Genomic DNA, 25,242 nt, shown 5'->3' with positions numbered 1-25,242 from the left:
GTAGCTTGCCTGTCCCGAATTGCAGTTCTTTGCTATTCCTAAATAAACCCATTTTGCTGATAAAATAACTTTTATTTTTAAGTACAACAAAGGCAAGCTGAATAGATGAAGAGAAACTACAGATTATACAGAGGAATCAATTTCTCATTCCTTTTATGATTTGCAACAAAAGAAAGCATGATTTTTATGGCCATAAAAGTAATGAATCTCTAGTGTTTCTTTTTATTTTAAGAATAATATTAAATATATTCAACATATTTGGCCCTGGCCGGTTTTCTCAGCGGTTAGAGCGATGGCCTCGGGCCAGAGAAACCCGGGTTCGTTCTGCTAAGGGCACCTGCCTAGGTTGAGGTTTGTCCCCGGCCCTGGTTGGGTCATGCAGGTGGCGACCACTGGATGTGTCCCTTTCACGTGGATGTTTCTCTCTCCCTCCCACTCTATCTTAACAAAGAATGGAAAAATGTCCTCGGGTGAGGATAAAAAAATATATACATATATATTCCACATGTTTGCCCTGTAATTATTTTGCACTATCTTTATTTCTCAAAGAAGGCTCAGGAGCAATAAATCTTCCTCCCCAATAAAAAGCACGAACAAAGTTGTTCTGTAAATTTGGAGAAAGTCTGGGGCTATTTCTTCAGTCCTGTCATTGTTTTGTCTCCAGCTAGATTTTAATGAAAAGGGGAAAAAAACAAAAACAGGTGAGAGCCCATAAACACCAGGCACCTTAAGCAAGGTCACGGAATTTTCTTACTAGACAAACCCTTGGGCTTCCAAAAAGAAAGAAGGGAAGCCCCCCGCGAGAGACCAGGTCATTCAGGTGGTCCACAGCAGAGGCTGGGCTAAAATCCTAGGGTCTGTGCCCCCACGACGCTACCTACACCGCACGCCAGCACAGGGCACGGCTCCCGCGGCCCGGGGGCGGCGCTAGGGGGCGGCGCGGGCTGCTCCCGCCCGCCAGCTCCGCACCCAAAGGGCAGCGGCGGCGCCGGTCGCGCGGGAGGCCGCGGGGCGGCGGGACAGGCGCTCTGCGCGAGGACCCCAAGCGAGGCGGCGGGGAGGATGAGGGTGTGGAGAGCAAGGGCGTCCAGAGCGGAGGAGGGGCCGAGCTCTCACCCTTGTCGCACGCCAGCAAGAAAAGCTTCTCATTCAGGGTGTTCTCCTCCTTCACCTCCCGCACATCCTTTAGCGCCATCACCTCGTTCGGCGACGAAGAGGAGGATGGGGAAGAAAGCAGGGAGGAGGAGGAGGCGCCCGAGGGATCCGTGCTCGGACACAGGGCCGCCATCATCGCGCCCCAAGACGGGGGCAGGCCAGGAGACGGGGGCCCAGACCCCGAGTCCAGCCCCGCCGCAGGGCCGGAGAAGGGATGGGTCGTTCCCACGGCCGCCTCCGCGCGCGACCCGTTGGCCCCGAAGGGCGTCCCGTCCCCTGGCAGCCAGCACTCGCCCTCCACTGACAGCCCCAGATCGGTGGCAGCGCCAGCGCGGCCCCGGGGCCAGCGGCCCCTCCCCAGCCGCCTGCGCCCCGGCCGAGCCGGCCCGCGCCGGTCCGGGGACGACAGAGTGGCGGGCGCCAGGGCGGCGGCCGAGCGCGGGGCCGTGCCAGAGCCGCAGGGGCCGCGCGGGGGGCGGCCCGGCCCAGCAGGAGGACGAGAGAGCGGTGGGTGAGAAGCTCGGAGAAGCGACTCCGCGCACGTCGGGGTCCAGGACCGTGGGAACCGCCAGCCAAAATGCGCCCCCAGGAGATGCTCCCACTCTCCTCACGTCATCTTCCGCTCCGGGCTAGCGACGACGCCGGGGCGGGGCCTGCGGCGGCCGGACTCCGCGGGGGCGGGGCCTGTCGACGGGGCGGGGTCTGCTGTCGCCACGCCCACCGCTCCCGGCGAGGCCGCCGGCGCTGAAGGGCTCCCAGCGGAGGAGGAGCGGACCGCCCTGGGACCCCCGGCGCCCAGGCAGCCCCGCGCCGCCTCCCGCGCGCGGTCAGTGTGTGGCGGGATGGTGAACTGAGCCGCGGCCCGCGCACGTTCAGTGACACCCCACGTGGAGCTGTCGGGTTATTTCACGTTCCTGAGTCCGCCGCCGCCCACGCGGCCCGACGTGTCTGTGTGTACGCACTCTCCTTGGGCGAGCTCCCCCGCATTTCTGAAGACTTCTTTGAACACCTCGTTTGGGATAGTAGATGGGCTTAGCATTCCTGATGGATTTATCCGCAGGTAATTCAGGTGTGCTGATACGTAACCACGGGTGACGTAGGATCAGCTCTGCATCACAGCCCTTCCGTGGTTTCTTTGTCTTCACATTTATAAATCTGATTTTAAAGATGAGTGCAATTTAGGCAAACGCTAACTGAAGCATAGTAAGTGCTACTTCCTTGAATAATTTATTTTCTTAATTAAGGTTTTATTTAAAGCAGATTCTTGCACCTTTAAAACCCAGGATGGTCCGGCCGGTTTGGCCCGGGGACTTGAGCATCCGCCTGCGGACCAGCGAGTCCTGGTTCCACTCCGGCCAAGGGCATGTTCCTCGGTTGTGGTTCCTCCCCGCCCAGTTGGGGTCTGCTGGTGGCAACAATTGATGTCTCTCTCTTACATGATATTTCTCTCTCTCTTCCTCCCTCCCTCCCGCTCTGAGGATAAATGGGAAAATATCCTGGTGTGAAGAGGCTGTGGGTTTTTAAGGCAATACATAAATGTACTTCGAAGTGTCTTATATTTGAGGGAAATACATATCTCCTATTCAGGTTGATTTGTTCCATTTTGTCCCTGCCAACACCAACTCCCAAACTTCCTAAATATATCTTCATCATCATCCAAAGCCCTCTTTAAATCTGCTCTGAGAGGCCCTATTAGACAAGATTGTCCACCTTTCCAACATTTTCATGTGTTGACTTCAAAATAGTGGATTATCTATTGAATCATTTTACTTTTTTTTTTTTTTGTAAATCTCTATTCCTATTCTACACTGTTGAATTCGGTTACAAGTTTGTGTATTTGGTGGAATGTCAAAGATGCTCAGTATAAATTTGTGGCCAGTGAACACAGTAGTACCTGTTCGGGTTTATGTGTGAGATTACACAGTAAAATTTTTACTCAGTAGCAGAACCACTTTAACCATGACCCATTCAAAAGTTCCAGTGTGTGAGGGTAAAAATTCTGATGTCTCCAAACTATACACACGCTTTTAAGTTTATTCAAGCTTCTAGGTTTAGGTGATTCCCATAGGACTTCAGCAAGGACTGGGTTAATTTCTTAGATTCAGAGGAATTCCAACCTACTATAGCAGATAGACCTCCAGGCATTCCAAAGTATTAGAGGGCTTTTCATCTTTCAAAGTAAGCCAGTGTTGCAACTGCATCCTGTTCCTCAGAAGTCTTGGAACCATCTCAGATGTAGACTGTTCTCTCTTGCCTCTCTGGTACATTCTTTATCCAGCATAAAGCAAGGGTATTTTAACATCCCCTATATGGTCTGTTTATTTGCATCCGTAATATGGAGATCAATGCTGGAGTTATAATGAAAAATGGAATACAAGATAAAGAAATAGCACATTACTCAGAGCAACTCACCAAACCACAGGTATAAAAGGAGAGCCATCTGCATCTTCAGAAGGAGAGGACAAAATCGGGATTAAGATTTAATCCTAGAAGTAGAGTAGACCCTATCTACATCACCAAACTCTCTTCTAGTCCACATTTACCTATTTCTTTTTCTAAAATGCTTGTAAGACTCTTCCTGCTTCAGAGCCTTTTGCTTGTTCCCTCTGCTGAACATTTATCAACTGGCTCCACCTTGTCATTCATATTGTCTGAATACATATCCTTAAAGAGACTTTCCTTGACCACCCAAACTAAAATAATCCTCACCCCAGCTTCCAAGTCAGTCTCTATCACATTACACTTTTGTTTCTGCATGTGTCACTATCTTAAATTCCTATTTGTTTATAATCCGTCTCTCTTCACTAGGATTCATGAGGTCAGGAAACTCAACATTTTTCTTGGCTGAATCTCCAGGGTCTATTGTAAGTCTCCTTGAGTTTTGCCTTCGAACCTTCTTGTCAAGTTTGTCATTTCCAGAATACAAGGATGCCAGCTTGTCCAACATGTCATCTCCCAGGAACACCAGACCAACTTTGACTTTGCAGAATCCCTCTTTCCTGAATAGACTCCCTTTCTGCTTCCCTCTTCCCTGCTGACAGGGGGAGCCTCTCAACCTTGGGATGAGCAGGTTTAGCCTCTGTGACAGCAGGAAGCAGCTACAAAGACAAAGATCTTCACCCACTTCTCTTTTGTATGATTATAGAGGTTCCATTTTTCCTCGGGGGAATGATGCCATCACAATAATCTGGCTATTTAACAGGAAGGGAGTAAAGAGGAGACAAGCTAATTTAACACACTCCAGGTCTATTCCCTGCAGATGGATGGGGGAAGGGACTGGACAGAGGCAGGTTAGACGCATACCCAGTAAAGTCTGAGTGATTTGGAGGTACCTACCTGTCACACCTGGAAGCCAGTCAGTGGCCAGAACAGGCCTGGTCACTGTAAGAGTGAAACCTGATATTTAATCTCCTAGGCAAAGGAAAGCTGTCTGTCTGTCTGTCTGTCTGTCTCTCTCACTCACATTCAGCCAGACTTTTGGCTTGCAGGGATCCCATGCCCTACACTTGCCATGTGGCCCATGACCACATGGGACCCCATACAATGGACTGATGGACTGAATCTAGACTGATCCTGATCTGGACCCCACTGTATCATGGAACAGAAACTCTGGACTCTGGCTTTGCTTTTGGCCTTACTAAAGCCCCAGGTACCCCTTTTAGGACTGGCTTGAGGGAAATGGGACATTGGAAACTGAGGAATGTAATTTCACACAAATCAAGTCTTTTACTATGTCTCATCCTCCCATGGGGGCTTCTGAATATGCTTACTCCGATTGCGCCCCAAGAACCCCACTCCCACTAGCAAGAGAGCAGTTTGATTCTCTGGCAGCAGGGATGAATGGGCCAGATCTCTCCAACACTTGTGGGAGTGGGGCTCTTGCGATATCTTTAGAAAAGGAATTTTCTGAGACTCACACAGGAGAATGAATGGTCTTTTTTTTGTTGTTGTTACTGATTTTTTTTTTTATTAATTAATTTTTGTTACATATGTTTCTCCTTTTCCCCCCAGTGATTCCCCCCTCCACTCCCTCCCTGCCCTGTCCCCAGCTTTGTTGTCCATGTCCATTGTTCATGCATACATGCATATAAGTTCTGTGGTTTCTCTCTCCCCCACCATCCCCCTCTTGAGGACTGTCAGTCTGTACCCCACTTCCACGTCTCTAGGACTGCCCCATTCCTCAGACTGTTATGTTCATTATATTCCACAGATAAGTGTCTTTCTTTCTTTGACTTGTTTTGCTTAGGAAAATACTTTCCAGGTCCCTCCATGTAGTCCCAAAGGATAAGAGATCTTTCTTTCTTATAGCTGCGTAGTACTCCATTCTGTATATGTACCACAGCTTTTTTATCCATTCGTCTACTGATGGACATTTGGGCTGTTTCCAGATCTTAGCTATTGTAAATAGTGCTGCTGTAAACATGGGGGTACATATAAGAAGCCTGAAACACCAATCAGAAAGAATATATGTACCCCCATGTGAATGGTCTTTATTGGTGTGGAGTTATATTCCTGGGGTTGTAACGTCCAGTTCCCTTAACTCGGTCCTGGAAAACACACAGCTGTGGATTCAGTAGACCTAGAAATAGAGCAAGAGTCCAGTGCTTTCTCTCCATGATGAAACTGGGTCCAACGTGGGATCAGTTCAGATTCAGTCCATTAATCCATTGCATGGAGTCCACATGGCCATGGGCCACATGGCGAATGCAGGGCATGGGAGCCCCACAAGGCAGGAGTCCTCTGCGGGAAGCAAGGGAGAGACAGCGAGCTTTCCTTTGTTCAGAAGATTAAATATTCAGGTTTTGTGTGCCTGCAGTGACCATACCTATTCTGGCCACTGACTCACTCCCAGGTGTGACAGACAGACAGGCACCTCCCAAGTCACTCACACATTACTGGGCATGCGTCTAAACTGCCTTTGTTCAGTCCCTTCCCCGTCAATCATGGAGAATAAACCTGGAGTGTTAAATTAGCTAGTCTCTCCTTTACTCCTTACCTGTTAAATAATAACCAGGTTATGTAATGGCATCAATCCCAGGATCATAATAGACAAATCTGTTGTTAAATTGATTGAGTCACTATAATTCACCACAAACTAAATTGTAGTAATATGCAGTTGGTCTTTACTAAAATTCTTCATGTTAAAAAAATAATCTAATAAAATTTTTTTGTCATAATAATTAGTTTAGCAATCAGTTTTACTAACTAGTATTTAGGAATTTTGTTTTAATAGTTTTTAGTTTCTCTTATCTGGCAAATAACCTTATGATATATTAATTTTCAAGGTTGCATATTCTCTTTAAATAAAATAAATACACATTTGTACATACACAGAATTTTTATTAAATATACTTTGTAAGGAAAAAGAACATGCTGAAGTGCTCAATTTCATGTAAATCGAAAAACAGTAAATGTAATGGTGAAAAAAAATGAAAAGGGGAAACATGATTTAAATAATCTCACTAAAGAGCAAGAACATATCTTAATTGTCATATATGAAAACAATCATCAAAATATAAAAGGAAAGGAAATTTCTTTTGTAGAAGAATATGCTTCGTAGTTCCACCTGTTGATAATTTCAGTTAAAAATTCTATTCTAAACACATGAGCAGTCTCAGTCTTACCTACATGTATGTTTTAATCAGCGGTAACAAGGGAAATCAGACTTCTCATTCACGTGACATAAAGTGACAGCATTTCTGTTGCACAGCAGTTTCCCTGGCACTAACAGTGGAAGGTGAACTGAATTCAATTGTCAGCAAAGAATCTTTCTACTCCTAAAAATTCAGACAAAAATAGGTCTCAGGCTTAGCTGTTCCTAAGTAACACAAGCATAAATCAAACACTGCCAACTTGTAGGAGGTTGTGGAAAAAATATAGGAAAATGATTTGTCAAATAGTAGCTTTGTGTTACTTTCTGCTAAAGAAATTCAGTGGGCATGTACTAAATTATTTAGGGCTTCAGTAGAGATCAAAATTAGCATCTGTAACATGAAGCTAACATTATAGTGTCAATATGCTTTGAAATCCTCTAGCCAATGTTTGGCTATAAATATTCGGAAGTCAGTCAAAAATAACTATATGCACATCAAAAATGAGTATTTCTAAAAGAAATTTTCATGTACCAAATATCTACAAACTGAAAAGTACACTCAGTGGGGGGACAAATATTTTATGGTTGACTGTCTTGCCAATTATACATAATGTTTAAGAAAACCCAGATAACTCAGATGCAAAATATATATACATACACATACTTCTTTAATAACATCCTCCCAGCATATATATATGCTGCCTGTCATTACCAAACTAGCATATGTAAAGTATCAATGCAGTTAAAACTAAGTTTTAAGTAAAAAGCTCTGGCTTCTTACATAAGAGAATGAACTTTGAAGTTTATTCAGGAGCTAGTTCTCATATGTAAAAAATTTAATGTTAATAGAACAATACTTGTCACTTAAAAGTTTTAGGCAATATAGAAATTCACAGAAAAGTTGAAGTTTAGACCACTGCACATAGAGGAAAAAAAACAAAGCAAACTGCATTATGACTTTGAATGCATTTATGGTCAAAATTAACTCACACATAAAACACGTTTCACAGGACTTGCAAAAAAAAAATTTGTATTGATCTTTTTTGAACCGTGAAAAAGAATAAATTAGTCTTGTTTTAATGAGACTTTCAGGAAATGAAAATAATTTAATCATGAAATATCAGCTTGATGAAGAATATATTCTACTATCAGTATCTACTAGTAAATTAGTTGTATTATCCAAAAAGGTCAAGTAACTCTAACTAGTATGAACAGGATATTGAATTTATTAATGAATTTTACAACTGTTTTGAGCACACAAATAATCTCTGGTTTTATACCCACTACATTTCAGAATTCTGTAAACTGTGAGGCATTCAATGTGTAAATGTGGCAGAAAATTATATTAAGTGTTTATTTTATTCTGTTCAGTCCTTTTCCCATTAAGCATGCAAACACCGTCATAACCATCTTTGGTTTCACTTCCACGAGGTCATCAGGTAAGGCATATATCCGGGCACCAATCTTTCGAGCAACTGAAATGGCATATCTTGAAAAGACAAGAAAAATATGTTGGTATTTGTTATCTACCGTGTTTTCACTTAATATAAGTTTAAAAAGAATGAAATACTTTTATAAGATTTAAGTTTACGCCCTGGCCAGTTTGGCTCAATGCTTACAGCGTCGGCCTGGGGTCCTGAGAGACCCGGGTTCAGTTCCCGCTAAGGGCATGTACCTCGGTTGCAGTTTGTCCCCGGCCCTGGTTGGGTCGTGCGGGTGGCAGCCACTCGATGTGTCCCTTTCACGTCGATGTTTCTCTCTCTCTCTTTGTCTCTCCCTCTCTCTCCCTCCCACTCTATCTGAACAAAAAAATGGAAAAATGTCCTCAGGTGAGGATAAAAAAAAAAAAGATTTAACTTTACAAAAAGGTTAAGTTTGTGAGTATTTAAATCATATTTCCTACAGACGCCATACTTTAAAATGTGAGTTTTAAAGACACAGTAACCTTACTTGCATGGATTTAAGAAATTAAAGTGCCACAGTGTTCTGCTATAAACCATAAAAACTTACTTAGCATTGTTCAGCTTGTCCTCATCAGAAAAGTCTTCTCTCTTGACCATTTCTTGACGAACAGCATTTGGTGCGATGGCATCTATTAAATCTAGGACAGGTAGACTAGTGCTAATAGATTTGTCCTAGAAAATAAAGAATAGGTGAACGTTCACCTCAGACAAGAAGGTCATAACCACACGGCTGAACGCAATTTATAAATTTTCTTTACACTTAACATTCAGCTTCTCTGCAACCAGAACACATCACAAACCACTGAAAATACACATTTCCTTCCATTTTACAGAGCTCAGTGTAGAGAGTTGTCATCATACCTGAGGATGATATGGAAAGGAACTAATATTTACAAAGGCATTTTTCTTGTTGCTTTACATGTTCAGCTTATTTAATCCTTCTAATAGTCTAATACTGAAGAAATTATAACCTCTCTTTTAAACATGAAGACTATAAAGTTCACAGAGCTCAAGTGACTTCTTCACAAAACCAGTAAGTACAGAATCACTATTGGAACCCATAACTGCCCCACTCCAAGATTCTCTGTTTCTGATGTTACCGCCAAGACAAACTAAAATTGGACAACTAAATTCCAGTAGATAGAGCAGTGCAGTTGAAGTTAGAAATCCTGACCTAAACTGATTTTATCACTTGCCAGTACTTGAACAAATGATCTGTTCTGTCTCTCAGCTTGAATAGCGGCCACTGTTGTTTGCCTACCCAGAATCCACTCCTTACTACTTTCCCCATCCTAACAGAACTCCCATTTTAGCTCTGTATCCATACCTCCCACACATGGACATGTGCTTCAAGGAAAGCTGACCCCATCCACAACTCCTGGGGTGACCTGAATTAGTCTAGGCCATGCATTCTGAGATTGGGGTGATTAAGTTATTCTTTTATGTATAAAGCAGACATACGGTAATATCTAGGTTATTAAAATGTCATGTGGGAGGGGAGTTTAGGAAGAAAATGTTAAAAAGACTTCTTGGGTAAATAATAAACAGTGAAGAAGAGTTTGAAAAACACTAGTCTAAGCCACATTGATTTAATTTGGGCCTAATTTAATTTAATGTGCGGCCCTTATTATTTGGGAAGAGTCATGGGAAGCCAGCAAGCCCTCCCCCTGGATGTGAAAACCTGAGTAACCAGGAGTTAGCTATCCTGTGACCAAGAGGAGAACCAGCTTTAGGTGAAGTTGGCACTTTAGCAGACAAAGCAGAGATAGACAAAAACCTGAGTCCTGAATGACATTCTTCAATTACTGGCCCAATCAACCCTGAAGTCTCCCACACCTCTGGATTTCTGCTATTGTTCTGTACCTTTTATTTTAGTTTAAACCACTTTAAATTGAGTTTCTGTTACCTGAAGCCAAAAGTATTCTTTCCTAATTACTGCAATGGAAGTGTCACAGGATGCCTGGGACTATTAAGATTATATAAGTGAAAGTACCCAACACAGTTTCTAGCCAAATGTCATTCTGAATAAATGTTTGATGAAACTATGTGAAGCACATGAAGTAGAGTAACAGGCTGCTCTCTTAGGGCCATGATCTACGACCCACTGCATTTATTAGTTTCAGAAAAGTTTATTTTCTTCATTTTCAGGAATGTTCATTATATGAAACATTGGGGTGGGGTTAGAAATAGAAGGGTAGAAATAATTAGGATCCCTCAGTCTATCTCCTGCTGGGATCTGCATTTTTGACATCTTCTCTATTTCTGAAAAATTCTCACCACTGTTTTCTCAATGTGCAGTCTGCAGGCCACCTACATGAACATCATCTGAGGTGCTTGTTAGAAGCACAAATGTATCCCTACACTCAAATAACTGAGCCTGTGGATGGCGCTAGGAATCTACATTTTTAATAAGCTTTCTAGTAAGTGTACACCATTATACTTTCTGAAATTAAACTTAACATTTATATGACTCTCTAATAAATTTATAATTTCTGTGTGCTTGCTTTTCATAATATTTCTGTGGTGACTCAAAACAGGCAAGTGGCTTAGTTGTGATATATTTTGATTACTTATTTACATATTTGTGAGGGTTTTAAGTTTGGGGAAAACTGTTCGTTTGTTTTGATTTGTTTTTCAGCTTAACTGAGGTATAACTTGCAAATAAAGTTGAAAGATATTTAAAGTGTACCTCTTGAGCCCTGGCCGCTTTGGCTCAGCGGTTAGAGCGTCGGCCCGCGGACCAGAGAGTCCCAGGTTCAGTTCCCGCTAAGGGCACGTACCTCGGTTGTAGTTTGTCCCCAGCCCCGGTTGGGGTCATGTGGGTGGCAAACAGTCAATGTGTCTCTCTCACATCAATGTTTCTCTCTCTCTCTTCCTCCCTTTCTCCCTCCCACTCTATCTGAAGATGAATGCAAAAATGTCCTCAGGTGAGGATAAAAAATAAATAAAGTGTATCTCTTGATGCTATACATTGTGAAAGGATTCCTCACCTCACATGAAATACATGAATTCTACTCTCTTAGCAAATTTTATACACTATAGTATGTTATACATCAGAACTTCAAATTGTAGTCATCTTATGGCTGAAAACTTATACCCTTCGTGGTATTTTAAATATTTCTTCCCTTAGATATAGGAAGCAAGAATTTTTCTACCTATTTCCCTATGATTCACCTTAGGAAAAATTATTATTGAGTTGAATGAAAATTTAAGTTTTAAAGATTGTATCAGATCCCTTATCTCCCTATTTCCAAGAAAAAAGGCCTATCTTCCAACTCCTCTGATTTGTATATAATCAGTGGACAACATTTTACTTTTGCAAAGGGAGAAGGGGTTATAGTAAAACCCTTGGTTTATTTAGTATATAAATACATTTTCATAATTTTTCCTTCCACGTTCCTTAACTTAATCATAAAAAAATTATAAAGCATAAAATCTTGCTTTCCAACATATGTTGTCGGTTTGGCTCAAACAAATGATTATAAACATTAAAAAAAGAATTTACGTAATCAAAAAGATTTGTAGACTCTTAAAGACAATTAGCCTAGAGTTTGGCTTGATTTTCAAGATAATGAATTATACCATCTTTTTTTTTTATACACATTCCTATTACTACCTTCCAGCCCATTGTTTTTCGTGTCATTTTTGAAAATAAAAGTGAAAATAATTTTTAAAAAAGGATGTGGCTGCCAGGGTTCCCTAAAAAGCTCGACAGGAACCTTTCCACATGTGCTACCCCTTGTATGCTGACAGCACCCACAGCTCAGTAAGCCCCACTTCCGGAGCCCTTAATATGTGCCAGGCACTACTGAGCACTTTACATTTGTTAACTTGTTTAGTTTGACAACAAACTCAGAAGACAGGTACTATTAACATCTCCATTTTCAATATGGCAAAACTGAGGCATAGAGAAATTAATAGTTTGCCCAATGTCCCACAGATAAGCGAGACGTAAATTCAGCTTTATTCTTTAAGACATGTAGGTCAGCTGCTACTGTAAACTGATAAGGTTTCCACAAAACACATGCCCTCCTCACGCGTTCCCTATTTCATCTGCTAATTCCTACAATGTTAATGACACCGCATAGGACCCGGTTTTCGGATTTGCCTCCTTGCCTGAACAGTGAGCTTTTTGAGGGCATTATGTAGCCACAGTGACCAGCGACACAGGGTAAGCCTTTTGAATATAGGAATGGGCAAAAGTAGGTGTACACTTGTTCATGTGGGGAAAGACATGAAGGTTATGATTATTAAAATAGCTTTATTAACTCAAAGAACATCACGGTACAACTGTATAACTACTTTTGCCAGCCCCTGTGTTTATGGAATGAATGAGCAGTATGTCACACAGCTAATAAGTGGCTGAGCCAAAGTTAGACCCTGGGCCATTAACTCCATCACTTGGTTTTCATCCGGCAGTTACACATATCTGGGTGCGAAATCCAGCTAGCTATTCTGCTTAATAGCTGTATGACTGGATAAGTTATTTGATTTTTCTAATGCCCATATTTTTGTTTATAGAGTTGAGGGGGGAAAAGAAACAATAAAATAATGTGTCAAGTGCTTAGCATAGTGACAAATAACTCAGTAAATGGCAATTATGATGATGATTATTATTGGCTGACATATCACCTCCTTATATCCTTGGTGAGGGAAAATTACTTTGCAACTGAAAAAGGTAAATTTGTCTTTTCTGAAATTTCTAGGTATAGCACTGCCTTAATTATAATGAATAGATTCTTACTAGTACCACTTTTAGCTTTCCCTTCCCCAGGGGAAAACCTACCCACCCCGACCATTTTCAGCTTTTACTGCCACATTTCTTAACTATTTATACTTTAAATTTTTATTATCAAGCACCTACTAAATGCCAAGTGCTTCTCCAGTATGTTTCTGTCACCTCAATTTTAAGTACAATTATACTCTCAAGTATACCTTTTTTGGTGAGTTCTCTCCCTTAAAGTGTTTGTGTTCTTCCATTTTTAACTATTTCTTCTACTCAACTAATCACCCAGTCTGTATTCTCAGTTTTAGTATCTCCTTTTGCCTGGCCGGTGTGGCTCAGTGGATTGAGCATCATCACGTAGATTGAAAGGTCCCAGTTTGATTCCTGGTCAAGGCACATGCCCAGGTTGTGGGCTCGATCCCCAGTAGGGGGCGGGCAGGAGGCAGCTGATTCATGTGTCTCTCTCACATCAATGTTTCTATCTCTCTCTCCCTAAAAACAATTAATAAAACATATTATTAAAAAAACCATCTCCGTTCATCCAACTCCTCACTTCCTGAAATTCAACAAGCTTAAAACTGAATTCATCTTCTTTTCCGGAAAGCAGCTGTACCTCATGACATCTCCATTTTTATCACTTGCTTTCCTTTTACCCAAACCCCCAAATCAAGAGTTTTAACTCCTCTCTCTCTTCTATGCTTCCCTAAATCAAGAAGCCAAACCCTACTTGTTCTTTTACAATAGCAAATAACTATTCACTCTTAACATTGTCAGTGCCCACCCCTCACTCCACTTCCTTTCCGTGAGTTCAGCCTCAGCTCCCCTGCACGGTCCACGGACTTAAAGCATTTCTCCAACCCATCCCACTCTCCACATTCGGAACAGTATTCCTCTAAGCGTCCTCTTCTTCCACTGTCGTCCTTACCAATATGCTTCCTTAAGGCCATATTCGTCCACAACATTACCCTAGCCCATATCTTGCACTATATCCCGTAGGAACTACCCTCTCTAGCCAAACTATTTTTCCTTACCTCGGACGGGCCTTTACTTAAGATGGACCCCTTCAGGTTTGTTATACCCCTCTTGTTCTCACCAATTCAAATCCCCCCTTCTCCATGGGGGTCTCCATCACTCTTCACTGACCATTCAGTTGGAAACAATCAATTAGGTTTATTCATAATAAGAATTGTATTAATTCTTTGGATTTTATCATTTACTCTGTAGTATCGTTACCTTCTCAGTCATACAAATTTGTCTTTCAAATAAATGGTGAATACTCTCTGAGGGCCAAATTAATTTCTTATATTCATATCTTCTTCTTTGCCTAGAAATATTACTTAGTAGTAAGAGCTCAAGAAATACTTATTTTTTGTTCCTAAGTATTTTTTCACTGTATTTGATGTAATTATACACATGCTTATTATTTTTCATAAATTAAAGTACAAATACAAAAAATTACAATATAATAATTTTACTAAATAACTGTCAGAGAATTTTGTATGTCCCTTTTCCTGTTATATATTTTTAAGTTGTGTTTTATGTCTAAAATATATAAAGACAAATCATGGACTGAAATTCTTTTTTTTAAAAATAAGCAACATTAAAAACTCAACGTCATTAGTTCCTTCCAAGATGGAAAAGAAAAAACACACTTGAACTAGGACTCAGGCAACATCTCTGCCAACATCCAGCTGTTCTGTTAAAACCACTTTGGGGCTCAGTTTTGGGTAAAGATAAGAAGACTGAATTTATCAATTTCTGACATTTCTTCTGCTCTACAATGTTGTAAAACATAGAGAAAGGCAAAGAAGAGAATAAAGATGAGTAGATAACTCTTAGAACTTAGGGATTTATCTGTTTGTACTTTTGTTTCACTAAAAAAATACAAATTGCTGATTTTCCACTTATAATAAAATCACAAACACAAGGCTCACTGAATGAATGTGTACAAGCAGACATGCTTGGTTGTAGCTAACATCAGCTTGCATGCAAAAGCAAAACAATGGAAATGCATGAAAATTAGTGGGTATGTATGTGCAAATTACATTTCAGTGCTTTATGAATCATCCACAAATGCTTGGAAGTGAGTGTTAAGTGCCAGTATGAAGCCACATGACAAGATTTTTTTTCCTACCAGTTTTCTGAATTCCCACTTGAATCGGTTTGGCTGTCTCTGTTATGCCTTGGAAATGATGTCAGTACAATTCTGAGACTGCTGCTAGGGAGCACAAAACATCATAGGTCCTATATAAACAATGCTTCTTAGCTTTCTTTTTCATCTGACAATTGGATTTTTTACTATTTCTTTCTTAAGATTAGATTATCAGAGTCTGATAACATTAACCTGCATTTATATTCAACAGGACAACCAATAAAATATCTATGAATTCAAACTATATTTTTGGTTTACACATGCCAAATAATTAGTATGCCTAAGCTCAGAAATTGTGCTCCTGAGATATAACATTAATGTAATTGTGAGCCTAACCAATGTAAGTTCCAATAAAAATTTCTTCCTAAACTTAATTTCTTACCAAAAAAAATGTTTAAATAGCTTTTGATTACCTTGAAACTGGAAATAGAAGTACTTTTGTTTGCACTTTTAAGAGTCTGATTGACCCATTTAATTATAATTTCATCATTTACTTTTTCACCTTCTCCAAGATCTGATAACACATTCAATGTGTACCTATAACAGAAAAGATGTATATTTAAGATTGAAAGGGGTAAAATTTGCTCCCACATCATTTACATCAATATTTAGATACTTAGATACATATTTAGGAAATATTTCACTTCTAATAAATATTTCTAATTTAAGTTACGATCCAAAGTTACAAATCTCAGTAATCAGAAACAAAAACTACTACAGTATATGGTATATAAAAAATTTTAAAAACTCTGTACAAAGCAGTTTTTAAGAGACATTAAGGACAGTGATTGTTTCTAGAGATGTATCCATCTTTTTAAAAAATAATTATGTACAAAGAATATACTACCAACGGTAATTAGTTTAAAAATTAATATTTTTGTAGTATATTTCTTCTGTGTTTGTTCTTCTTTGAAATGAACTAAAATTTCAGTTGAAATGACTTGTTGAAGGAAACACAGTGTTGCTACAAATGCATCAGCCTTTACCTTCTCATGAGCTGCCATACCAATGCCAGCGTCAGTGTTGCGTTCCCTTCATTTAGGTCCTGTCCAGCAATGCCAACCAAGGAGAACTTGGCTTTATTCTTCCCAAGGTCCACTGCATAGTTACAGTTTTCAATCTATAAATAAGTAAAAGTTTCAGTATTAAAGCAAATTTTAAAGAATATATCTCTTAAATCTAGTTCAGCCAACCTAGTTCAGTCATCTGAAAGATACTTATGATGACACCTTAAATTTATATTACAAAATTTCATTTCATAATAATGCAGTGAAATTAAGAAAATAATGATTCCAATTTTATAGTTGAAGACATCAAAGACACGAAGGGGTTAACCTAGATAAACAACTGGGTAGGAAGTTTTAAGATTATCTTTTACCTTAAAAGTCTTAATTGTCCAAGATTACACAGCTTATTAATTGCAAATATGTAACTAAAAACCTGGGTTTCCTGCATTCCATTTATAGAGATAATATACATAGTTTTGTCTAAACTTAAAATTAAGGAAAAGAGAAGAAATTGTTGCATTAACAGTCTAACTTCATCTCCAATACCTTTTATCTAGATCTTACCCATCCCCAAAATTCCACTTTAGCTCACTTTCTTCAACAAAGGCTTAACTTTAAATGAACCAGCTGATAATAACCAATCCCTTGTTTGAACCCTGAATACTGTTTATTTTCTAATGCTTATGCACCATCACTTACTTATACTTAGCATTTTATGTACTTTCTATGCCAACCATAGCATAAGCTCCTTTTAAAGGGCAAAAACTATACATGTACAAATCTTTATCATACTCTTCCCCAACCCAGCCCAGGAGCCTGAACAGTGCCCTGCCTACAGTAAGAGTGTGATGAATGAACACCAAGTAAATTATTTACTTACATATGTGTGTGTATATATATGTGTGTGTGTGTGTGTGTGCACATATATATGTAATTCTTTTACATATATACATTCTTATGCATTTGAGCCTTTTTATTCTTCACCCAAACTGTAAGCTCTTGTAATCTTGTAATGTATCACCAATGGTAAAAAGTACTTACTAAATACTTTTTAGAATAAAGTATAGTTACAAAAAATAGTATAACTGGTTTCTCCTGATTTTTTTCGCATTAGTTGAAGCCTTACTGCAAAACAATTAAACCTAAGATAAACACACAATTTTTTCTAAGAATAAGAAAACAATTCCAGAAAAGGTGAGAAAGGGACCACACAATAACAGAATTTCCACAAATAAATGGGTATTGGGAGATTCCAAGATGGAGGCAAATTAAGTGGAAGTTACACTGACTTTCCAGGACCAAACTTGAATTACAACCAAGATACAGAAAAATTACCCTGATTAACCTATTAACGACTAGCTGAGGAGAACCCTTATAGCCAAGGATGTAAAGAGGAGACCACTTCAAGACTGGTAGGAAGTGCAGAGGCATGAGAGGACTGGCTGGGCTCTCACAAGCAGCAGATGAAGTGCTGGAAGAATATCTCAGATTATTCTGCGAAGTCTGGGATCTAAACCCCAAAATGGGCTCCCCATCCCAGGGTAACAGAACCAGGAAAGGTACCCAAATAACATCTGGCTGTGAAAAGCACCGGAGGTTCTATTCCACAGGGAGAGATGGCTAGAAACTCAGGCACCTTCTTAAACAGCCAACACATTAAATTTCGTTTGTAGCCACTCACCTTGGACTCTGGCAGGGGGAAGGCAGAGTAGACTAGAGATGCATGAGGACAGTCTGATAATGGTGGCTCTGGGGAGAGAGCTGAGAGGATAGCTGCCTGGATCCCTGTGCTGAGTCATTCCCTGATGCTGAAGAAGTCATCTTTCTAGGCAGAGTTTTACCATCAATGCAGCTTTATCGTGGGGTAAGCAATAGCCCTGCCCACTGGAAACCCTAAAGCTCCAACCTATGGAGTTTACACCCTGCTGAAGACTACAACCTGAAACTCATTAAGTGACTGAGACTAACAGTCAGACTACAGGCAGAGGTGGATCTCTGGGTGCTTTGTGTCTTTGCCTGGCCTGCTCCTGGGCTCAGGGCTAGTAAAAGCACACCTTGGTGTGCAACTTGATCCATTCCACAGCCACCTAGTCCCAGAAAAGAGAGCCACAAGCTGTGTGGCTCTAAGAGGGTCAGTCACAAACAATGTCTGACATTAGCCTGCACCAGAGACCAGCTGAAGAGGCCCAAATAAATAAAACCAGTGACCATCTTCAGACAACAACAAAGCTGGATGTAATAAGCTTCACAGGCAGTACGTCCACAGGGAAATATTGGCAGGCTCCAAATTCCCCTTAGGCAAATTTTGCTTCATGTGATGCGCACCTGCAAAGCAGCCTGCATGCTGAGGGGAGGCTGAGGCTGCTGAAGTCCCAGGCAGTTCCTCTTAAAGGGTATGCACAGATTTACTCAGACTAGCTCCCTCCAGGCTCCAGAATGGGGGAAGGCAGCTTGAAAGGCACCAGAGGCATGGAAAAGAACTGAGTTGTTTGGCATCAGGGTGAGAGCTGGAGCAGCAGCTTTCTCCCAAAGAGAGATGTTGGTTGAGGCCATCGTTCCTTTGGTAAGCTCTTTCCCCGTGGACCCAGGAGACAGGTACCATATCTAGGACTCCAGCAACTTGGCTCACACTATTTGCCCTGCCCTGGTGATACGCTGAGGTCCTGCCCCATCCAACTTTCAGGCTCACCCAAGCTGTTTCCAGTAGCTTTACCAAAGGATTGGGATGTCTTGGCCCCTGCTTCAGAGTTTCCTAAATTCTCTAAAATAAATAGCATCTAGCCTCAGCAAGCTCCATAACTCTCACTAAATGGCCCCAGGCTGAGCACTAGAAGCAGCCAGCCTTGGCTCACAGCTTGACTTTGTCTGGGCACCCCCAAACCCGGCACAAGAAGCAGTCATCTGCAGATCGCTTTGTTGCTTATACCTGGTGGCCCCAGGTAGAACAAAGACAGTGGGTGACCTTGCCCCAGAGCAAGTACACCCAATGGACAGTTTCAGACAAAAGCAAAGAACCACCACCCAACCACCTCCACAAATGACACTCAAGGAGTGGACTAAGTGGATACCAAAAACCTGCTGAAGTAAGTCTTGCTCTGTGTGCTGGGCCCCTGCACAGCTGATCCTCCAAGGTGGTCAGAAGTCAGTGGTCAGCAGGCACAGCCAGTCCTTGCAGCTGATCAGCCAGAGTAAATCCTTTCCATTGATATGCCAACAGCAACTAAGACTCAATTACAACAGAAGGGTGTACAGTCCACACTAGGGGTGCACTTTGAGGGCCCAGCTGGGATAATCAGGGAGGCTGTGCCACTAGACCCTACAGGACACCTACTATAATAGGCAACCCTAAAAAGCCTAGGAGACATAGCAACTCTACCTAATATATAGAAACAAACACAGGGAGGCAGCCAAAATGAGAAGACAATGAAACATGTCCCAAATGAAAGAACAGAACAAAATTCCAGGAAAAGAACTAAACAAAATGGAAATAAATAATCTAACAGATGCAGAGTTCAAAACACTGGTTATAAGGTTGCTCAAGGAACTTAGTGAGAATTTCAAGGAACTTAATGAGAACTCCAAGGAACTTAGTGAGGTCCTCAAGAGCATGAAAAAAGACCAGTCAGAAATTAAGGATATATTAACTGAAATAAAAAATTAATTTACAGAGAATCAATAGTAGAGTGGTTGAAGCCAATAAGCAAACTATTGATTTGGAATACAAAGAAGCAAAAAACACCCAATCATCCTGGCCAGTGTGGTTCAGTGTTTCAGCATCGACCCATGCACCAGAAAGTTGCTGGTCAGGGCACATGTCAGAAGTGGGCCATGCAGAAGGTGGTCAATCAATGTTCTCTCTCATCAACGTTTCTATCTCTCCCTCCCTCTTCCTTCTTTTCTTTCTAAAATCAATATAGAAAAAAACAATAAGAAGTTAAAAAAACAACAACACCCAATCAGAACAGCATAAAGAAAAAGGAATACAAAACTATGAACATAGTATAAGGAGTCTCTGAGACAACTTCAAGCATATCATATTCATGGGGGTGCCAAAGAAGAGGAAGAGCTAGAAATGGAAAACTTATTTGAAAAAATAATGACAGCCCTGGCCAGTTTGGCTCAGCGGTTAGAGCGTCGGCCTGCGGTCCGGAGAGACCCGGGTTCGGTTCCCACTAAGGGCACGTACTTCGGTTGCAGTTTGTCCCCGGCCCTGGTTGGTTGTGCGGGTGGCAGCCACTCGATGTGTCCCTTCACGTCGATGTTTCTCTCTCTCTCTCCCTTCCTCTCTCTCCCTCCCACTCTATCTGTACAAAAAATGGAAAAGTATCCTCGGGTGAGGATAAAAAAAAAAAAAAGAAAGAAAAGAAAAAATAATGACAGAAAACTTCCCTAACTTGGTGAAAGAAACAGACATACAAGTCCAGGAAGCACAGAGAGTCCAAAACAAGATGAACTCAAAGAGGTCCACACCAAGACATATCATCATCAAAATGCCAAAGGTTAAAGACAAAGAGAGAATCTTAAAAGCTGCAAGAGAAAAGGAGCTCCCATAAGACTGTCAGCTGATTTCTCAAATGAAACTTTTCAGGCCAGAAGGAAGTGGCAAGAAATATTCAAAGTGATGAAAAGCAACAACCTAACACTAGGATTACTCTATCCTGCAAAGCTATCACTTAGAATTGATGAACATATAAAGTTTTCAGACAATAAAAAGCTAAAGAAGTTTATAAACAACAAACTAGTATTATATGAAATGTTAAAGTGTCTTCTTGAAGAAGAAGAAGAACAAAAATATGAACAATACAATGGCAATAAATACATACCTATCAACAACTGAATCTACAGACAAAACACACAAGCAGAACAGAAATAGACACACAGATATAGAGAACATTTTATTGATTGCCAGATGGGAGGGGGGTTAGGGTTAGGTGACGGGATTAAGAAGTACAAATTGGTTGTTAAACTGACAAACCTCAAAGGGAAGGGGAGTGGGAGGCAGGAAGATTTAACCAAAAAACTTACATGCATATATGCATAACCAATGCACACAGATAATAGTATGGGGAGGCAGGAGGGGGTGGGAGGGAGTGGGAAGAGTGGGTCAGTGGGGGAAAAAAGGAAGGACATTTGTAATAAATTCAACAATAAAAATAAGTTTTTAAAAATGGCAATAAATAGCCCTGACCAGTTTGGCTCAGCGGTTAGAACGTCGGTTCGCAGACCAGAGAGACCTGGGTTCGGTTCCTGCTAAGGGCACATAGTTCAGTTGCAGTTTGTCTCTGGCCCCGGTTGGGATTGTGTGGGTGGCAACCATTCAATGTGTCTCTCTTACATCGATGTTTTTCTCTCTCTTCCTCCTTTTCTCCCTCCCACTCTATCTGAAGATGAATGCAAAAATGTCCTTGGGTGAGGATTAAATAAAACAAAAAAGGCAATAAATAAGTACCTATCAATAATAACCTTACATGTAAATGGATTAAATATTCTAATCAAAAGACATAGGGTAACTCAATGGATATGAAAACATGACCCCTACATATGCTGTCTATAAGAGACCCACCTAAGAACCAAAGACTCACACAGGAATAAAATTGAAAAATAATATTCCATTCAAATGGAAATTAAGAAATAGCAGGGGTAGCAATACTAATATCTTAATACAAAATAGACTTCAAAACAAAGGCCATACAAGAGACAAAGAAGGTCACTACATAATACTGAAAAGATAGATCCAACAAGAGGATATAACCCTGGTAAATATATATGTACCCAATTAGTAGCACCTGAATATATGAAAAAAAAAAAAAAAACAACTCTTGGAAGACTTTAAAGGAGAGATTGATAGCAATACAGTCAGAGTAGGGAAATTTAACACCCCACAGATTTAGCTGGATAGATCTTCCAGATAAAAAAATCAAAGCCTAGCTACTGTGGCTCAGTGGATTGAGCCTCATCCCATGGACTGAGAGGTCTCAGTTCAATTCCCAGTCAGGGCACATGCCCAGGTTGTAGACTTGATCCCCCAGTAAGGGATGTGCAGAAGGCAGCTGATCAATGTGTCTCTCTCACATCAATGTTTCTCTCTCTCTCTCTAAAAAAAATCAATAAAAAACATAGTTTAACAAATCAACAAGGAAACAGTGACCCTAAATGACACACTAGATCACATGGATTTAATTGACATGCACAGAACATTTGACCCCCAAAGCTGCAGAATATACATTCTTGTCAAGTGCACATGGAACATTCTCAGAGACAGATGACATGTTAAGACACAAAATAAGTCCTTAAAAGTTCAAGATTGAAATCATATCAAGCATATTCTTGAATCACAATGGCATAAAACTAGAAATCAACTAGAATAATAACACTCATAAACATTCAAACATATAAGATCAAAATAGCATGTTATTAAACAATAAACAGGTTACCAATGATATCAAAGAAGAAATTAAAAACTTCCTGGAGACAAATAAAAATGACCACAATACAACACAAAATCTATGGGATATAGCAAAGGCCGTCCTGAGAAGGAAGTTCATAGCACTACAGGCTTACCTCAAGAAAGAAGAAAAATTTCTAATAAAATATCTAATTCTGAAATGAAAAGAATTAAAAAGAGAGCAACGGGAAAAACTCTGAGAAAGTAGAAGGAAATAATAAAGATCAAAGTGGAAAAAAATGACATAGAGACTAAAAAAAAAAAGAGCAATGAAACCAAGACCCTGTTCTTTGAAAAGATAAACAAGATTGATGAGCCCTGGCCGGTTTGGCTCAGCGGTTAGAGCGTCGGCCTGAGGTCCTGAGAGACCCGGGTTCGGTTCCCGCTAAGGGCGTGTACCTCGGTTGCAGTTTGTCCCCGGCCCTGGTCAGTTGTGCGGGTGGCAACCACTAGATGTGTTCCTTTCACATCAATGTTTCACTCTCTCTCTCTGTTCCTCTCTCTCCCTCCCACTCTACCTGAACAAAAAATGGAAAAATGTCCTCGGGTGAGGATAAAAACAAAACAAAACAAAACAAAAAACCAAGATTGATGAACCACTTTAGCCAAACTCAGCAAAAAACACAGAGAAAGGGCCCAAATAAATAAAATCAGAAATGAAAGAAGTGAAGTAAAAACTGACACCACAGAAATATAGAGGATGATAAGAAAATATTGCAAACAACTATATGCCAACATATTAAACAACTTGGGGAAAAAGGACAAATTCCTAGAAACATATAATCTTCCAAAACTGAATCAAAAAGAATCAGAAAACCTGAATACACCAATAAGAAGTAATGAAATTGAAGCAATAATCGAAAAACGCCCAGTAAACAAAAGTCCTGTACCAAATGACTTCACAGGGGAATTTTAACAAACATTCAAAGAAGAACTAACACCTATCCTTCTCAAACTAGTCCAAAATATTTCAACATAAAAGAGGACTTCCAAGCTTTTTATGAGGCCAACACTATTCTAATTCCAACCAGATAAAGACATTACAAAGAAAGAAAACTATAGGCCAATAATCCTGATGGACATAGATGCCAAAATCCTCAACAAATTTTTGCAAATAATATCGCAATATATTAAAAAGATAATCAATGTCCTCACTCATCAATGTTTCCATCTCTCTCTAGCTCTCCCTTCTTCTCTCTCTAAGAAAATCAATAGAGACTTCCGGTCAAGATGGCGGCGTAGGTAAATGCGGTACCGCATTCTCTCAGGACCACATCAGAGTTATAACTAAACTACAGAACAACCATCATTCAGAACCGCCTGACATGAGCTGAATGGCAGTCCTACAGCTACGGGATTAAAGCAGCAGCCGCACGAGACTGGTAGGAGGGCGGAGGGGACGGGCTGGGCCCACACCCACGTGTGGCGGATAAAAATCAGGGGGACACCTCGGCTGGGAAGGTCCTCCCTGAGGACTGAGGGGTCCCCGTCCCACACCAGGTGCCCCGCTCAGGGTTCCAGTGCCAGGAAGAGAATCCCCATCACTTCTGGCTGGAAAACCAACAGGAACTGAGGCTCAGGGAGGCTGAGGAGGCTGGAGCCCCAGGCAGCTCCTTAAGGGCCCGCGCACGGACTTATCGGACTCTCTCCCTCTAAGCTTGGAGGGGAGGCAGCTCCAGGGGCACCAGAGACATACAGGGAAGAACTGAGCTGTTTGGCACTGGAGCGAGGGCTGGAAAGGGGGCTTTCTCCGGGACAGACGTGCTGTCAGAGGCCTTTGTTCCTTTGGTGAGCCCTTCCCTGGGGCGGCAGACAGAAGCCATATCTGGGACTCCAGCAACCTGGCTCACACTAGTAGCCCCGCCCTGCTGACTCCCTGAGGCCCCGCCCACCCAACTTTCAAGCCCACCCAAGCTGTTGCCAGTTGCTTAACCATAGGATTGGCCTGTCTTGGATCCTGCTTCAGGTTTTCCTAAATTCTTTCAAACAAACAGTATCTGGTCTCAGATAGCCCCATACCTCTTGTTAAGTAATACACAGAAACAAACACAGGGAGGCAGCCAAAATGAGGAGACAAAGAAACAGGTCCCAAATGAAAGAACAGAATAAAACCCCAAGAAAAGAACAAAGGGAAATGGAAATGGAGATAAGCAACCCAACAGATGCTGAGTTCAAAATACTGCTTATGAGGATGCTCAATGAACTTAGTGAGAACTTCAGTGAACTTAGTGAGGGCCTCAAGAGCATTAAAAAAAAAAAAAAAAAAAAAAAAAAGGACCAGTCAGAAATGATGGATGTACAGTCAGAAATGAAGGAGGCATTAACTGAAATAAAGAATAATTTACACAGATTCAATAGTAGAATACGTAAATCCAAGGAGCAAACCATCGATTTGGAATATAAGGAAGCAAAAAACGCCCAATCAGAACAGCAAAAAGAAAAAAGAATCCCCCCCCCCCAAATGAGGACAGTGTAAGGAGCCTCTGGGACAACTTCAAGCATGCCAACATTCGCATCTTGGGGGTGCCAGAAGGAGAAGAGAGAGAACAACAAATTGAAAACCTGTTTTAAACAATAATGGCAGAAAACTTTCCTAACTTGGTGAAGGAAACAGACATACAAGTCCAGGAAGCACAGAGAGTCCCCAACAAGATGAACCCCAAGAGGCCCACACCAAGACACATCATCATCAAAATGCAAA

General features: G+C 41.1%; 2 protein-coding genes across 4 annotated transcripts in view; both read right to left on the bottom strand.

Annotated features, from left to right (window-relative positions):
• Positions 1–1,792, bottom strand: part of TRPC1 (transient receptor potential cation channel subfamily C member 1) — an 82,889-nt gene extending 81,097 nt beyond the window's left edge. For both annotated transcript variants that reach the window (XM_036242793.1, XM_036242794.1), the window contains exon 1: positions 1,117–1,792. In XM_036242793.1, the coding sequence (XP_036098686.1) occupies positions 1,117–1,291 (175 nt within the window). In that variant the 5' untranslated portion in view covers positions 1,292–1,792. The remainder of the gene's footprint in view (positions 1–1,116) is intronic.
• A 6,262-nt stretch (positions 1,793–8,054) lies between these two features.
• PLS1 (plastin 1) overlaps positions 8,055–25,242 on the bottom strand; it is a 137,984-nt gene continuing 120,796 nt past the window's right edge. Inside the window, exons 13-16 of one of the 2 annotated variants that reach the window (XM_036243672.1) lie at positions 16,076–16,209; positions 15,503–15,626; positions 8,759–8,883; positions 8,055–8,237 (exon numbers count right to left, since the gene is read on the bottom strand). In XM_036243672.1, coding sequence (XP_036099565.1) covers positions 8,102–8,237; positions 8,759–8,883; positions 15,503–15,626; positions 16,076–16,209 — 519 coding nt within the window. In that variant the 3' untranslated portion in view covers positions 8,055–8,101. Of the gene's footprint in view, positions 8,238–8,758; positions 8,884–15,089; positions 15,153–15,502; positions 15,627–16,075; positions 16,210–25,242 lie in introns of those variants that run through there. The other variant, XM_036243673.1, reaches the window with a different exon arrangement.

Source organism: Molossus molossus, unplaced genomic scaffold (assembly GCF_014108415.1).
Source record: "Molossus molossus isolate mMolMol1 unplaced genomic scaffold, mMolMol1.p scaffold_m16_p_5, whole genome shotgun sequence".
Taxonomy (NCBI): Eukaryota; Metazoa; Chordata; class Mammalia; order Chiroptera; family Molossidae; genus Molossus; species Molossus molossus.
The sequence above is the reverse complement of the archived record's forward strand: the minus strand, read 5'-3'. Positions and strand labels throughout refer to the sequence as shown.